This window comes from Rhinopithecus roxellana, chromosome 12, assembly GCF_007565055.1.
Source record: "Rhinopithecus roxellana isolate Shanxi Qingling chromosome 12, ASM756505v1, whole genome shotgun sequence".
NCBI lineage: Eukaryota > Metazoa > Chordata > Mammalia > Primates > Cercopithecidae > Rhinopithecus > Rhinopithecus roxellana.
In genome coordinates this window covers 67778584-67796609 of record NC_044560.1, presented here as the reverse complement: position 1 = coordinate 67796609, position 18026 = coordinate 67778584, and the positions used below count along the sequence as shown (strand labels likewise).

Genomic DNA, 18026 nt, shown 5'->3' with positions numbered 1-18026 from the left:
ATTTGTTTTGACTATTATCCAAATTTTTCTTTTCCAAAAGCCTATTCTAACTTTGTGAAAATTGCCTAAGTTGTCTCAAATTAATACTATGTTCTTGAGGTTTCAAACAGAAATACCAACAAACCTTAAAACTAGTATTATAAGGTAAAAAAAAAAAAAAAATCAGTCAAACGTATATGATTGTTGTAGAAAGCATTAAAGAGAAAATCATTAAATGGATAATTGTTAAAGCATGGTAAGGAAGACTTTGTTCAGGACTATTACAATAGGTACAGTGACCACTGCAATGGGATTTTGCAGTGGGGAAGAGAGATTGGACTCAACACCAAATATAGCATAGGCAAGTAGGAATTTATAACAAAGGAGCAGATTGAGTATGAATGAATGGAAAGTTACTTAAAAGGAAACACCAGGGGCAAGGGGAATTTTGGTTAAACTGACCTAACGAGAATTTTGCTGAAGACGGGCCAAGGTGATCAGACATCAACTGTGGGATAATCAGACATCAACTGAGGAATGGTAGAGGATGAGGAACCCAGTTAGATATCAAATAGCAAGAGTCATCAGATAGCAAGGGTGAAGGTTCTTGCTAAACCAACTTGGCAGGGTTCATTGCTAAAACTGGATTTTACAAGGAAGTACACGGAGGGCCTAGAAGGTTCAGGAGCCTTACTAAAGTTTGACCAAGCAAAGAATCATTGTCATAGGATAAGAGAGGAAAAAGTAGTTTGACTATGTGACACAGGCTCATAATTGATTTAAAAGTTGTTTTTTCATAAGGCAAATCAAATATTTATCAAGCAAACTAAAAATCTGTTGGTTTACTGAATTTAGTCTTCTCTTTCCATGTGGCCAGATAGACATTGCCTCAACCTTACGTAGCAAGCAACTTTGTCATTTGCACCTTCTATACATTGCTGCCCTGTTTTTCAGGCATCCTGACTTCACATGCTATTGATTTCAAATTAAATTCTTAAGAAAATGCACTCTACTATTAATAATAAATTTGATGAGAATGGATAAAAAGTGATGATTTCAAGATTGTGTTTCTCCTGATTTGTTAAGCAGCCTTCACCCATACTTGTGTTTTCCACTTATGGGAGTAAGTAATAAAATGGGATTGAATCAGATATGTTAAATAGGCATTCACTTACCTAGAACCCATTTTGAATAGTCTTAGCATCTATTCAGTAACTTTCTGTTAGGTTCCCTAATAAATAATATTAATAAATAAAAATATCCTATTGAAGATAAGCCTAAACAAGAAAAAAAAGCAGAGAAAGAAGATAGGTAAGTCATTCACTTAGAATTTTTAGTACCCAAATTGGAAAAAGTCATGGAAAACACTGGGAACCTAGAATACTGTTGCTGCTACTTCCTTACATTTGTAGTAAGTGCCTAAGAATTCAAGTTCTGTCCAACATTTGATCCTAAAATGTCTACTTTTTACAATTAATACTTTCATATTTACAGGCTTTCTTTTTCCGTCTTGAGAAATCTCGGGAGTAAGACATTTTCTGATGCTTATTAGTATATGTTAAAGTTATGCTAATGAATATCAAATACTCTTATTCGTCAACTGCCTCTCTAGCCTATGTGGTCAGCTCTCCCTGTGTGTTGGAGCTAAAAGGTGCTAAGAAGCCATAGTTTAAATTCTGTATAATCCAGGAGAGCTAGTTCTTTCCTACTTTGGGTAATGCTGGCATACAACCCAAGGGCACATTTAAAAGCCTCTTAGAATTTAAAATAGTATTAATTGCTACAAGAATAATGATTGTATTTATTCACTAGGGATACCTTCAGTGGCCAGATGGGTCATGTCCAATTGCTGTCATCTTGTTTTTGCAAAGCTTTAAATTTATTTTTTAGACTTGGAAATGGCCCTTTAAAATTATCTGGATAACCCTCTCAATTTTCAGATGAAGAAATTAAAATCTCAGAGAGATTATGAGTTACCTAAAATCACAGAACTAATTAGCAACAGAAGCAACACTAGAAACATTATTTCCTAGTTCCTGTTATTATGCAGAAGCCTATTACTTGTAATCTTTTAAAAATTAAGTAAAATATGATTAATTTAACCTAACCAACCAATTCATTCATTGGGCATAAGACTGTGGGCAGCTATAAAGAAAAATTTAGAGCAAGCCAAAACCAATTGCAGAACCATTTTTTAAAAGACTTTTGTAATGCAAATGTGAGTTAACTGTCCTATAATGACTCTCAAAGACCAAGACTCAAGCCAAAATCTTTGTTCTCCCAAAACAAAATTCCAGATTTCAATGAATTGAAATTTCTTGGTTAAAAAAGAGAATAATTTTTGCTTACCTCTCTAAATCTATTTTTGCTTTATAAAGCTGCCTTCTTAAAGAGTGTTAGAACTAGTGAAGTATCTAGATAACTGTCCTTCAGCCTCATTTAAACAAACAAACAAAAAACAAGAGTTTGTGTTAACATTGCATATTAAAAAATATTTCCCTCATCAAAATAATTAGACTACATTCTCTAGTATTCTGTGAGCCAGCACAGTCCCAGTGAACAGAAGTCTTTTAAAATGGATCTGATTTCAAATGGGCCACTATACATATTTTCAGTGCTGGCCAGGCTAAAAGAAAGTACAGTTTTATATGTACTGTAAATCTAATCCATTGACTGCCTTTAACTCCATCCACTCAAATATCCTACATTTGATTTACAGTTTTCCCAATCACTTTCTTCTCAAATTTGAAGTTACAGATGGTAGGGAAGGCGGGTGGAAAATAAGTTTAGTCTTCAGTCATCATCTGTTCACACTAGTGTCCCCTGAAATGCACATCATCCCTTTTGGCCCACAGTTGCTATCATCTCACCATGTTGGCATCTACCTTGGCCCTCCTGCCAGAAGTACTTTGACCTATGCTGGCATGTGCAGCTATTTGCTCATCTCAGGTCCAAGACCTCCTCAGGCCTCTCAGGGCCATCTTCTGTTCTTGGCCACATATAAATAACCTTCTCTGCTCCCCATACCATACAGGGTACTTGGAGGACTCAGAAAAACATTCTTAATCCCACTGTCCTAGACATCTCAGGCAGAGACTTTTACTCTATATATTTTATGTAGACTTCTCAATGAGGACATTGGTCTCCCTAGGTATCATCTTTGTGCCCAGATCCCCAAACTTGTCTGGGAGCATTAGTATTTCTGTCCACCCTAAGAAAGACTCAAGGTCAGGCCAGGCACGGTGGCTTGTGCCTGTAATTTCAGCATTTTGGGAGGCCTAGGCAGGCAGATCACCTGAGGTTAGGAGTTCGAGACCAGCCTGGCCAACAAGGTGAAACTCCGTCTCTACTAAAAATACAAAGATTAGCTGGGTGTGGTGGTGCATGCCTGTGATCCCAGCTACTTGGGAGGCTGAGGCAGGAGAATCACTTGAACCTGGGAGGTGGAGGTTGCCGTAAGCTGAGATCAAGCCACTGTACTCCAGCCTGGGTGTCTCAAAAAAAAAAAAGAGAAAAAAAGACTAAGGGCAAGATGAGGGGCAAGGGGCTCTTTTCAGAGATTGCTGTCAGTGTCTAACAGTCCTGCTTCTCTTTTGCTTCTTCTTCTCCCTTTCCCTGACTTGAGGATCCTTATCCCCTTTCATGGGAAAAACTCTCTGTCACATTATTATTATTATTATTATTATTATTATTATTATTTTAAATATGTTCTTTATAGCATAAATTTTATGATTTGAGTCCTTTATAACAAACGTTGGTTTTTAACTCAAAGGTAGACTTTTAATATTTAAGAATCAGGCTTTTGTGTTTAAGAAACATGATTTTGAAACTGAAAATATATTTTTTTCAAACTGTTACCCCCACCATGAGTTTCATTGGACTATTTTGAAATTCAAAAGCCAAGGAAAAGTCTATTTTGAAAAATCGAAAGTATAGAACAGATATATCTCGTTGCATAAAAAGAAATACTGTAAAGGAAAAAACACACTGATTAACATAATTGCATATTATGGTTCATATGCTATTTAGGAAGTATTCAAGAAGACTGAAATCACAACTTTTTTCCACTATTTAAAATAGCCTTTGTTTATTTTGCTTTTTTATTGGGTTAGGAAAAACATATTTTACTTATAGGGATCATATGCGCTAGAAATGTATATACTTTAATTAAACCCAGGTCACCAACTATCCCATTTTCTGGTTTTCTCATCTTTAGAAACATTTTGCATTAGTGACTTCTAAGACAAGTACAATAGTTTTCAAAGTTGGAAGTACAATCCATGATCCTTATATCTCCCCATTATCAAATCCTGCAAAAGTTGGATTTTTATCTCTTAGAGAAGATGCTCTTTTTCTCTGTGAAAACATACTATTTCTTCATAAAATCTTTAAGCTCATTGTCAAAAAACGTAACATCTTTTGAAGTTGTTTCTCTGTTGTTGTTGTTAAACTGAATCTTTAGCACAATTTGTCTTCAAAATTGAATGATTTAACATCCCATTTTAGTGGGATTATCCTGTTTGTGAGAACTGATGATGATTTCTGAGAAATGTGTCTGGTAATGACAACATGATTCTTTTTCTTATTTGTGAACCAAGTCACTCTTTTCCACATTTTCTTCTTTAAATACTTTTAGAATGTCATCAGAACAATGGCATGATTTGTAAGAGCAATGTTCCTAACTATCCTGGCAGACCCATTACTGCTGAATCAATTATGATTTAAAACATCTCACACATGGAAAAACAAACAGTTCCGTGGGAAATAAATATCTTTTCCTTGAATCACAAGTATGCTCTTCTCTGTTCTTCCAGAGAAGCACATTTTAGGCTATCAGTTCATGTTCCTCTTACCACATTGTAAGTGCCTTGCAAGGAGGAACTTTGCCTTTGGCTTCCAAGCACATGACAGAGTCCCTGATACATGATACTCAGTAAATGTTTACTGATAACATTTACTGATACTAAATGTTTAAGTAAATAGGTAGCATTTTCAAAAGGAGATCAAGGCCCTTCCTGAAAGTAGGGACATTTATTAAATAATCTATTCAGGTCCCTTTTAGAAGTACAATTTAAATTCTTAAATCATATAATTTAGAGCTACAAGGAAATTACTAGATGATCTTGTCAAAGTTTCTCATTTTCAGATGAAGAAGCTGACTCCCAGGAAAATTAAATGGCAACCTCAATGATATACGACTAGTTCGTGCTAGTTCTTGCTGCAGCATCCACGTGTCAGTGTTCTTTTCTATGGCTTCAGTTTAAGTAAGTTTATTACAGTCAATTGACAACTGTGCTTTCCATTTTTAGGGTCATAAGGGGAAAAAAGGAGCTCCTGGTCCTTCTGGGAAAGCTGGGATTCCTGTAAGTAACAGGCCTCTTTCATCTTTCTTGCTTTTCTAAATAGAACTGGCAACTTTAGCAAGCAGAAAAGTTTGGGGCCAATTATGTCATCATGTTGGATAAATCAGATTGTCTTAAAAAAAATTTAAACCCATGCTGGAACACAGAGGGAACAAATATGACCATTAACTCAAACCCAAGCTTGCTGTTTCAATTTAAGTCCCTTCAGTTGAAGGATGCTATTTTCCTGTGTTATGAAGTCCTCCTGGTGGACTCATGCTTCTGACGGTGAACCACTGAAAAACAGAGAACTTAAAATCATAATGAAATGAATGGTGACAAAGACCAGAGATCTTCAAGCATAATTAAAATGGCATGAGCTAGATTTTAATTAGAGGACTCAGCCTCTCATTCTCTAGACAAATAAAAAGTCTTAGAAAAAAAATAATCTTTTCATCACAGACAAAGATTAACTTTTACCTCACCATCAGTTTCCTCTCCTGACCAGGTAGATAAGTGTTGACTGGCTCTTCAGCAAAGACTTCTACTGGTGTCCCCTAGCCAAGGATTAGATGCCTGCTTTGGGTGACCTGTATTGGCTTCAAAAAAAAAAATAGAGAAAATGAATGTAAATTATAAGCACATTCAGATCAGAGATCCTTGAATATGAAATTCAGTTGCCCAAGGGTAGAAACAAAATGTTCAGACCTTGCTTCAGTCATGCAATTATCTGATTCAAAGTGGCAACTAATTAGCCATAATTTATTTCTCGGGAAAATAACACAATATAAGGTTTGGCAGATGGGAAATGATAGCCTCTGTCCTAAGATGACGGGTGCATATAGCTGATCTTTTCTCCACAATTATATAAAATATTGGTTGACACAATAAGAAACACCAGAGAATTACACTAAGGCCCAAAAAGTTACACAGTAAATTGCTGATTAGCTTGGCATTTTTGTTTGGGGAACGTTTAAAGGCTTTTAAACTTTTAAAGTTATCTGTTGAATCCAAATATTAAATCATTAAGGAATCCAGGAAACAGGAAAATTTGTCCTAGAACAGAATATTAAAATGTAAACTTCTCCAACTCAATAAATAAAAAAGTATTTGTCATCTTAACATCTTTTCAGCATCTCTACAATTCAAATAATTTTTAATTATCAAGGGACTTCAAGGCCTACCTGGACCAAAAGGCATACTAGGATACCATGGAGCAGATGGCATTTCGGGAAACCCTGGAAAAGTTGGGCCACCAGGAAAACAGGGACTTCCTGTGAGTAGTATGGGTATCTCTTTGCTCATTATTTCTTATGCATGTATCTCCTTGCTAGACTATAGATATTTTGGCTATCTCTTTTAGCTTTGGCATTGGCTCAGATTAAGCCAATTCATTTCTCTAATAGCTATTATGCAGTTGTATTTAGGATTTCCAGGAACTGTCAGCAGGTACATTCTCTTCAGTATTTTATATCTAATAACTCATAGTATTAATAAGTCATGCCATTTTAAAAATATAAAAGCTGTTAAAGAAGAACTATAAAGAAGTAAAAACTTAAGGACTACACAACCTGGCTGTACTTTGAGTTCATCAAATGTTTTAAGCCACCTTTGGAACATTTAGGTCTTGGCAGTAACTCAAGGTAGGTTCTGTGAAAAATCATTTTCCCTTTACTTTTATAGCCTCAGTATTTTACAAGAATTGTGTGAATATTTTATCTGTGTTCATCTAATTCATTCATTGCAATAGGTCCATCAGCTGTCTGTCTTCTGATGTATAATTCTTCATGCTGTATATTAACTACATTTTAACTACCAGAAGAACTTTTGGTAGAATAGCAAACCCATGTCTAGAATATGTGCCTACCCCTGTGAGGACAATCACAGCTAGCTCAAACTGATTGCCTAAGGAGCACTGCTGTGTTGGGAGCTCAGTGTCAGCCTCTACTTTTAGCAGGTTTGGCAGTCACCAGGGGTGGTAGCCAAATCAGCCTTGGTGAAGAAAAGTCCACATTGTTGGATTTGTGCCAGTGGACTCATTGAGCAACCACCATGATTATTTTGGGAAAAAAGTAATGCAATCATGTAGATTCACTTTTATATTTATACAGATTTCTATCTTATGTATTTGAATTTAAAATTTAATTTGAAATTTAAAAATCATATTTTTGTCTTTGCTTAGCCATTTTCCTGCTTTCCTTCCCTAATGTCATCCTAATTGAGACATTTTTGCCCCAGGTTGTTTTTACTTTACACATTAGAAGAATTAGAAAAATTAACCACATACTTTTAAGAATACAGTAAAACTTACCCTTTTAAATTTCTGCTATTTGGATATGGTTACCTATTGATTTGTTGTTCTTTTCTTAGGTAATAAGTCAATTCTATTGTTTATTCAAATCTAGTATGGTGCTATGCCTAAACTTAAATACAAATTAATTTTCTTTTTCACTACAATGAGTTATCTCATTTGTTTAAAAAAATGAAATGATGACAACCAGTAAAATTATTTCACTAATAAATATCCAGTCAGATTCTCTGAAAATATGAATACTGTTAAGAAGTCTTAACATGGTTTCTATTTGTTTTGGAAGAAACAGGTTATGGCCTAGAAAACTTGAACAGTCAGGTTGAAGTTTTTAATTAAAATAAGTATTGTATAGACTTTTGCTAGTAGTATCAGTCTGGTTAAAAGAGATTCATTTGAAATCCCAGTCTTATAGGGAGCTCATGCACTGGGCCTCCATCTTCGTGCTAATCTCCATACTAACCATGTGATAGTCTTATAACGAGACTGTGAAATGTTAAAACTACAACAGTAAAACCCTTTGAATTGGTTTGAGAGTCTGTATTTTTGTGGATTAAGTTTTACTGGGAAATATTATAGTGAATCTTGTCCTATTACTTTGAATAAGATTTTTGAGAATTCAAACAAGGAAAACCACATGTGAAAATATGTCATATTTGTTGCTGCTATACACAAGTATAATCATGGAGGTGGGGTGGATGGGCCCAGTAGTTTATAAGGCTAAATAGTGAGTTGTTAAAGTACTTGTAATAGCAAATAAATTTATTTGATAACAAATTGGTAGTAATTAACTTATTAATTACTTAATATTACTTATTAATATTACTTATTAATTAATAGGACCAGGAAGTCATTTGTTCTCAGGCTAAAATACGACTAATCCAGATATTAGTTCCCTATGTGGATAATAGAAATCAGTATCCTACATATGGGTTTAAGAAAAATTTCAGATATTCAGCTTATGAGATACTCATCAGGACATTAGTGACACATCAAAGTCATTAATTACTTTTTACTCGGGTCATTTAATGGTTCATTATGACAAACAACTTCTTTCTAGCAACATGTAATACCTAGAGATCCCTCAGGAAGGACAGAAAATTTCATGGAATGAAAACATTGATATGGATTATAAAATTACGGATGATTTTCTCTTGAGATCAGATATTATGGAAATCTGAATTGCTGCTTATACATTTTGTCTGTGCTTTCTGGACCTGCTAGGGCCCAGTTTCAATATATGACTTTTTATTTAGGAAATTTGCAATGTGGCACTGATTATCTGTTGCTTGTTTCTAGCAAGAAAATAGATGTTTTCTAACAACTCTATATTTTTCTTCAATATTGAGGTAATATTTAAAGGACAGTAATTTAATGGCTAAGAGGAAGCCAATACAAAAATACTGAGTTAACACAAATAAAATGTTGATTCCATTCAATACCACTCTAAACCTTATTCCTAGAATCTGTCATGCTAGTTTTATTTGCTGTGTCGGCAAAGGCTCATGCCTGTAATCGAAACACTGGCTTTATCTAGAATACACAAGAATGAAGGGGTCTTAAGGCCAGATGATGAAACTATTTGCATTCTAGAACCCAATTAGGACTTTGAGATACCACCACGTCTGACTGGTTTTAAAGAAAAATCTTCTCTGGCTAACCAAAGCAGAAAACGAATTATAAGATAGAGACTGGGTTGCTGACAGAATCAGCTAAAAAGCTTGAAATCCAGGGTCAGAAAACAGTCTGAAATTAAGGATTTCTTGCAACAGAACACCCCAAGCAAGGAGTAGTCTAGTTAGGATGCCACCAATGACATTGGCACCAGTCAACTTGGCCACCATTGGACTCTCAGTGCCAATGCTACTGTGTTATGAATAACTTCTAAACTGTCATGCATCTTCATGCCACTTTTTCAAGATTCAAAGACCTGAATGAGATTGTCTAGTAATTTGACCTAAGTCACCTGCCAGAGTCCTGGATGCCAAAGGAGGCAAAAAAAAAAGTCTTTCAACTTTGGCTTCTTTTGTTTTGTTTTTTTATTTTTTTAAGGTTTTCCACTCTCTCTCTCTTTGTCTTTCACCTTAGGTACAGAGTTGTTGGGATAATCATATTAATGAATTTATGGCATATTATCATCCTTCAGTTTTTTCGTGGACCTACTCTTAGGCTGACTTCTTTTCATCCCTACTCTCATTCTCCTCTCCCTAAAATAGCCCACTATTTTATAATTTTTAAAGTATATTTTTATCTTTATGTGTTCTTCCAAAAATATACTACTGGTTTTTATGCATATCTTTAATTATGGAAATGATATGAGGCCATTCTGCATCTTTTTTTTCACTTACCACTGGGATTTAAAGATACATTCATATTGCTATAGGTATATCAGCTCTCTCTCTCTTCTGATGTATAATTCGTGCTGTGTATCAACTGCATTTCAACTGCAAGAAGAACTTTTGGTAGAATAGCAAATCTATGTCTAGAATATGTGTCTACCCCTGTGAGAACAATTGCAGCTATTATAGCTCCAACTCATCTCCCAGGGAGCATTGCCCTGTTGGGAGCTCAGTGTTGGCCTCTACTTTGGCAGTCACCAAGGGTGGTAGCCAGATCAACCTTGGTAAAGAAAAGTCCACATTGTTGGATTTGTGCCAGTGGGCCCATTGAGCACCCACCATGATTAGTATGGAAAAATGCTGACTGATACCCAGTAAAGGTCCATCTTGTTTACCTGACTATTGAGAACCTACTCTATAGAGGACGCTCTCTGTTAAGGATCTACATGGAATATAATTAACTCTATATTGATTCCATTTTGAAAAGTTCATCTAAATTTATCTTCCTCGGACCTTCTTATCATTAGCCTTTCAAACCCATTATTTCCAAGTGCCTGACCAGCTAGCCAAACTCTTAGCCAGTGCTCTCTGAATTAGTGTAGATGAATATCTCAAGCCATCTCTCCTTCTAACTGTAGTATTGCTTCAAGTTCTACCTACTGGAAAGAGTTCACCTTACTAACATCTTTCAAGCTCTAATGCAGCCTGAAGCTGTACACTTCTGGCTGATGTTGACAATCAATGCAGATCTATCCAAAAATCAGGCCTGAGGTTTTTCCTCCTTCATTAACTGGTAAAGGAAATTCTCTAGGAAAGTTGAAGGAGCAATGTCAAAGCAATGGGAACAGGTGTCATGGAAATCTGAATTGCCTGCTTAGACATTTTTCTGTGCTTTCTAGACCTGCTAGGGCCCAGTTTCAATACATGCCATTTTGATTTAAGAGTAGTATGCTAGGGTATACATTCAATTTCACGGTTCAGTGGATTCAATTATTACCCAGTTCATAATGGGAAAAACAGAGAACAAAGAGCATAGCCATTTGACATTCCAGGTTCAGTCATTCAGTTTCAATCAGAGCAAGCTCATAGCTGTATTCCAAAGGGTAAATTGCATTTGACAGAGAGGGCATGGCCTGTCTCCAAAATCTTATGGATATAAGCAGGGTTTCTCTTATGGAAGATTACCAAAGGGCCCATATGGCATCTACCAGCTACAGAGCCTTCTGATATAATTAGAGTTTCTCAGTCATGAGGTACAAATATTAATAGCATTGTAACTTACATCCTGAATCTGCTGCAGAGTCTTTTCTGACTTCAGGGTTCACTCAAAACTGGCAACCTGGAAAAATACTTGAATAGACATTTCTCCAAAGAAGATTTACAAATGACCAGTAATCCCATGGAAAGATGTATAACATCACTACCATTAGGGAAATGCAAATCAAAAACAAAATGAGATATCACATCACACATGTTAGGATGCTATTATAAAACAAACATAAACAAACAAAAACAGAAAATAACAAGTGTTGGCAAGATGGTGGAGAAATCAGAACACAAGCACATTGCTGTTGGGAATGTAAAATGACACAATACTGTAAAAACCAGTATGGTAGTTCCTCAGAAAATTAAACATTGAATTACCATATAACCCAGCAAGTCCACTTCTGGGTATATATGCAAAAGAACTGAAAGCAGGAATGTAAAGGATTTTTTAAAATAAATTTTATTGTATAAATTTAAGATGTACAGTAAGAAGTTATGGGATACATATAGATAGTATAAAGATTACTAGAGTGAAGCAAATTAACATATTCATCATTGAAAGTATTTTTACACCAATGTTCATAGCAGCATTATGCATAATAGTAGAAACAACCCAAATGTCTATCAGTGATTGAAGGAATAAACAAAATGTGATGTACAATGGAATATTTTTCAGCCTTAAAAAGGAATGAAAGTCTGACACACTATAACATGAATGAGACTTGAAGGACATTATACTAAATGAAACAAACCAGACACAATAGGATGAATATTGTGATCTCATTTATATGAAAGACCTGTGATGCTGGCAAACCCCAAAACTGTGGCTCAGCCAGGGAGTGTTTTTTTCTTCCAGGAAGACAGGAAATAATTCAGGAGGGAGCTGACAGAGTAAAGTGAAGGCAAAGAGTATTAGGTTGTTCTTGCACTGCTATAAAGAAATACCTGGGACTGGGTGATTTATAAAGGACAGAGGTTTAATTGGCTTATAGTTCTTCAGACTTTACAAGAAGCATGGTGCTGGAATCTATTCAGCTTTTAAGGAGGCTAGAAGGTGAAGTGGGGGCAGACACATCCCATGGCGAAAGCAGTAACAAGCAAGAGAGAGAAAGAGTGAGAGTGGAGGGAGTGTTGCCATGTACTTTTAAATAACTACATCTTGTGAGAACTCACTATCATAAAGACAGCACCAAGCCATGAGGATTCACCCCATGATCCAAACAACTCCCCAAGCCCCCACCTCCTGCATTGGGGATTACAATTCAAGGATTTGGGCAGGGCCAAATAACCAAACTATATCAGAAAGCAAGTTTATCAGTGCAACAGAGTATAGGAAAATGGCTGCTCCATAGATAGAGCAAGGCCACCCCATAGGCAGAGTAGCCCTAATAGATTGCTGGCTAGCGGTATTTATAGCTACTACTTAATTATATGCTAAATAAGGGGCAGGTTATTTGTGAATTTTCTAGAAAAGGGATGGGGCACTCCCAGAACCAAGGAAGGGTTCCCCTCCCCTCTTAAACCATATAGGGTAACTTCCAAGCATTGCCATGACATTTTTAAACAGTCATGGTGCTAGTGGGAGTGTCTTTTAGCATCCTTATATGTTGTATTTAGTGTATAATGAGCACTGACAGCAACTAGAAGTCACTTTTTTCACTATTTTGGTTTTAGCTGTATTTGGTTGGTTTCTTTACTGCACCCTATTTTAACCAGATCCTGTTTTGATCAGCAGGGTCATAGCCAATGCTTGGAAAACAAGTGCTGCTGACCTCCTACGTCACTTAGAATAATCAAATTCAGAGAGACAGAAAGAAAAATGGGGTTGCCAGGGTTTGGTAGAAGGGGGTAATGGAGAGTTATTGTTCAATGGGTACAGAGTTTCAGTTAAAGAAGATAAAAGTTCTGTAGATAAATGGTAGTGACAGTTGTACAATAATGTAAATGTACTAATGCCACTGAAATGCATACTTAAAAATGGTTAAAATGATTTTATTTATGTGTGTCTGTGTGTGTGTGTGTATGTATATAGCCATCTCCACAATCAAAAAATGAAACAGCAACCTTACAGGTTACTAAGAAAATGGATTGGAGCAGAACACCCACATCTGATATAAGTTGACTACAAAGTCCACAGAGGCTCACCAGAACTGTACCCCTTTTATTGTGATGGTCAGTCAGTGCAAAATACAACAATCTATCTCTACTTTGGCAGAGGTATCCTGATGTGCCCCCAAACCATTATTCCTGGAACTTCACCCATGAAACTGCCTTTTCAAAACTATGACAGTCAGAGAAATCTGACATAATTGACTCCATCTTGCTTCTGACCTCCAAGCTGTCCTTGATCATTTCTGGGCAAAGACCAAGCTAACTTTGGGAATAATTTAGTTTATATTTAACTTGAAAGCAAGAATGACAATAGTCCCACCTTAAAATTAACCCCTCCTTGCTCAGGGAATGAAAACTGCCTTGTAAGACTAATTAAAGCCCACAAGAATAGGATTATGGGAGAGACCTGAACTCTACTAAGATGTAGGTTTAGTTTTCCTAATTCCTTGCTGCTCAGGAGTCATGTGGCCAGAGATTACAAGATAGGTGTAGTTTCTATAATCCCTACTACTCAGGAATTTTATGGCCAGATGTCACAAGATTTGTGACTTCCCCAATTGCTTCTATAGATAATATCACTATTGTAGAACATAATATTGAATTTTTTGAGATATCTTTCTGACTGACTCCACCAGACTCCTAAATCATGCATGACTCAACTGATCCTGTGGCCCCATCCAGAGGGAGACTCAGAACACAAAGACAGTTTTCCACGCCCCTGTGATTTCATCCCCAACCAATCAGCAGCACTCATTCCCTAGCTGCCTGCCCACCAAATTGTCCGTAAAAATCCTAGCCTTTAAGCCTTCAGGGAGACTGATTTGAATGATAACTCCAGTTCTCCCATGTGGGCCAGCCTTGCATCAATTAAACTCTACTGCAATGCTGCAGTCTCAGTGAATTTATTTTTGTCTGTGCAACAGGCAGGAAGAACCCATAGAGTGATTACACGCATTTATCAAGCCCCTGAACTTTTAAATTCTATCCTCTGCTACACCTTTAGGGTGCTTGTTCATTTCTACTCTCCAAGTCCAGTTTAATGGATCTGAATGATATTTTTTGAGATATCCAGACTATAAAGGTATCTGCTCAGTCTGTTTTATGATAGAGAAGCAAATTGAGTTGGCGTAGCACTGAGGTAAGACAGGGAAGGGATACTGCTTTTCCTGCCACATGAAGGCAAGAAAACTGCTTCTGATTATCTTTACTGATAAGAATGTGAATAGGAAATATTTTTGCTAGGTCAGTAGCTGCTGTTGCCAGTGGCTATATGGTTTAGTAAAGATACCATATCAGAACCTGCAGCTGTAATTGGCATCATCCCCCAACCCATTAACTTTGTAATACACTACCAGTTTCTTCAGGTTTATCTGTTGTTTACTCTAGCCAAACACATGAGTAAAATGGATATGGAATATAGTAGGAATCACTACCCCTGTATCTTTCAGGCCTTTATGGCAATAATATGTACAATTTTCCACAGGGATGGGAGTAATATGTACAGTTTTCACAAGGATGTGTTATTACATTAGATTTATTATTGGTGAGGAGGGGACAGGAAGGGATAGTTGTAGGAACATTCATTTGTGTCTTCCCATCTTACCATAGTAGTAGCCTTTATAGTTAGGAAGTTTAACTATGCTCTGAGATTGCAGGGGAGAAAAAAAAACTGAGCTCACAGTCTTTACTGGGCCCACTTGGAAAAGGAATTGGATCAAAACTCCATTTATCACTTGGCCCTCGTAAGCTTCCACTCTGACCACAGTGTTTATTTCCAGGGATTATCATCAGATTATAGCTCGTATCTTAACAGCTCTAGAAAGACTTGGAATTTGTCTTTTCCCAGTGTTCACTCACCTAGTAAATGACCATAGGTCTCTCTCAAGAATACTTAGGGGGCCGGGCGCGGTGGCTCAAGCCTGTAATCCCAGCACTTTGGGAGGCCGAGACGGGCAGATCACGAGGTCAGGAGATCGAGACCATCCTGGCCAACACAATGAAACCCCGTCTCTACTAAAAATACAAAAAACTAGCCAAGCGAGGTGGCGGGCGCCTGTAGTCCCAGCTACTTGGGAGGCTGAGGCAGGAGAATGGCGTGAACCCGGGAGGCGGAGCTTGCAGTGAGCTGAGATCCAGCCACTGCACTCCAGCCTGGGTGACAGAGCAAGACTCCATCTCAAAAAAAAAAAAAAAAAAAAAAAAGAATACTTAGGGGAGGAGTCGTAGTATACATCACTGACCACATTGCAGTGTTATTTTCTCGAAGAGAACCTACCTCCTTCTCAATTAAGGGATTCTGATCTAGGAACTGGCTTGAGTCTGACAACTGAGTGAGAATACATGAATCCCAGGCACAAGGGCTTAAGTAAGATTCATATCTATAAGACCTACAATTTTTCCACCTGTGTGTTAATATATTCTAGTATGCTATGATATATTCAATTCCTATGGCTCCTGTGTTCAATTAACCATCACCACAGATCTGTGCAAGTCAAAACAGTCTGATTCTACTCCATCCTTGTAACTTATTGTGATAATTGCTCCTACCTTTTCTCTGATAGCAAAGCACTATGACCTGGATTATACCACTCAGGGATTCCAGTGTTCCCATTTATATCAGAGAACCTAATTCCAATGATATTTCTTAACTCTGTGGTAAAGAATGTTCTTTGAGCCCTTCCAGGGGCTGTGGTTAGAGGGTAGCTGATTCAATTGCAATAATAGAGTCATCTCCACATTTTCATCTTCCTGGGCCTTTGAACCCCTTTCTATTATGAGGGAAGTTGTAGCATTTCAGCCTCATTGAGTATAGGCCACAATTGAGTCCAGTCTTCAAACTGCCAGTCTACTGGACTATTAATGGTGTTCCCAGGCACTTGAGTAGGGACTGTCTCCACAAGCCAGGAAGGTTGAGTGGGATTAGAGGTTCAGAGTTCTTAGTCTTACCCGTGTCTGTTCGAATGTCCCCATTTCTTATCCTGGGGTTCTTCTCTTTCTCCACCAGTGCTCTTATCTTAGCATAGAATCTGGCTAGTTGAAGATGTATTAATATGCAAATTCTGCAAGTCTTACAGTGGGTTGGGTCCTCAGTCATATCTGCCTTGTCACTACAGGGGACTTCATTCCGGTTCATACCCCTTTGGTAAGGCACTGGCCAACAGCTAGAGTAAAGGAGCCTGCTGGGTCGTAGAGCAGGGTGGAGATTGGATCTCAAAAGGCAAACAGATAAAATCCAGTCAACTTGTTTAAAAGTTCTCATTTATGCATGAGTCAATATCAGCAGTCCATTCCAATATTAGCACACCACATTTGGTGAACAAATCAGCCTGTTTTTGTATGGCCCATGAGCTAAAAATGGTTTTTACATTTTTTCAGTGGTAGAAAATAGAAATAAGAAAAATGTTTTGTGAAAAACATATGAAATTTGAATTTTGGTATTCATAAATTATTGGAACACAGCCACAGTAATTTATTTACATATGGCTGCTTTTGCACTACAAGAGCAGAATTGAACAGTTCACATAGAGACCATATGGCCTGCAAAGTCTAACAGAGTTACTGTCTGGACCTTTTACAGAAAACATTGGCTGACCTCTGGTCTACTTGTGTCATCACACTATTCTTATTACTATGACTCTGTAGTATGTTCTTGTATGTAGTTGGCAAGTCCCCCTTATTTAAATTCTTTTCTTAAGGTTGATTGGCTAGTTACAGACTTGTATTCCTCCACATAATTTGAGATTCAGTTTGTTGAGTTTCTCTAAAAATAAAGCAAAAGCTTGAATTGTTATTAGATTTGTCTTGAATTTATAGATTTATTTGGAGAAAATTTGTATCTTATCATTTTAGTTATCTAATATAAAAGCAGGAAATATACATTTCTATCATTTTCTAATAGAATTTCTTCATAATAGTAATGGCAAAATTCATACAATGCTTAGAACATGCCCAGGTACCATAAGTGTTTTAATATATTAACAAATTTAATCCTTACAACCCCGTGAGGTAGGCATAATTATATTTCTCATTTTGTAGATGCAGAAATTGAGGCACTGAGAAATTAAGTAATTTCTACAGTCACATAACTACAAAGGCAGTCTAAAACTCCGTATTTTTTTGTCTTTATAAATCTGCAATATTGCCACTCAGTGAAGGCTTTGTATATTCTTATTTTTATTCTATTTTCTAGGTAGTTATTACTAATATAAATAAGCACTACTGATTTGTATCAGTTATAGTCTAATATGGCTGAATTTTTTATTTCAAATAATTTACTGTTGTGATTCTATTGGGCTTTTTCAAATAATGGCAGATTTATTTCCTTCCTTACATTATCTCTTTCCTTAAATTCATTTATTTTTCTTTCCATGGAAGTTGCAAGTGACCTTGAATATTATATTAAACAATAGCAACAATCGTGGAAACTCTTCTACTGCTCCAGATGTTACAGGGAATACATCTAAAATTTCTTCATTAAGAATATTTGCCACCCAGGTGCAGTGACTCATGCCTGTAATCCCAAGCTCTTTGGGATACGAAGGCAGGAGGACCTCTTGCGGCCAGGAGTTCGACACCAACCTGGGCAATATAGCAAGACCCTGTCTCTACAAAAAAATTTAAAATTATCTGGGTATTGTAGCATGTGCCTATAGCTGCTCAAGAGACTGAAGCAGGAGGATT

The 18026-nt window shown here is 36.7% G+C and overlaps 1 protein-coding gene across 1 annotated transcript in view; it reads left to right on the top strand.

Annotated features, from left to right (window-relative positions):
• Positions 1 to 18026, top strand: part of COL24A1 (collagen type XXIV alpha 1 chain) — a 388303-nt gene that overhangs the window by 302949 nt on the left and 67328 nt on the right. Inside the window, exons 46-47 of the mRNA XM_030912579.1 lie at positions 5289 to 5342; positions 6490 to 6597. Coding sequence (XP_030768439.1) covers positions 5289 to 5342; positions 6490 to 6597 — 162 coding nt within the window. The remainder of the gene's footprint in view (positions 1 to 5288; positions 5343 to 6489; positions 6598 to 18026) is intronic.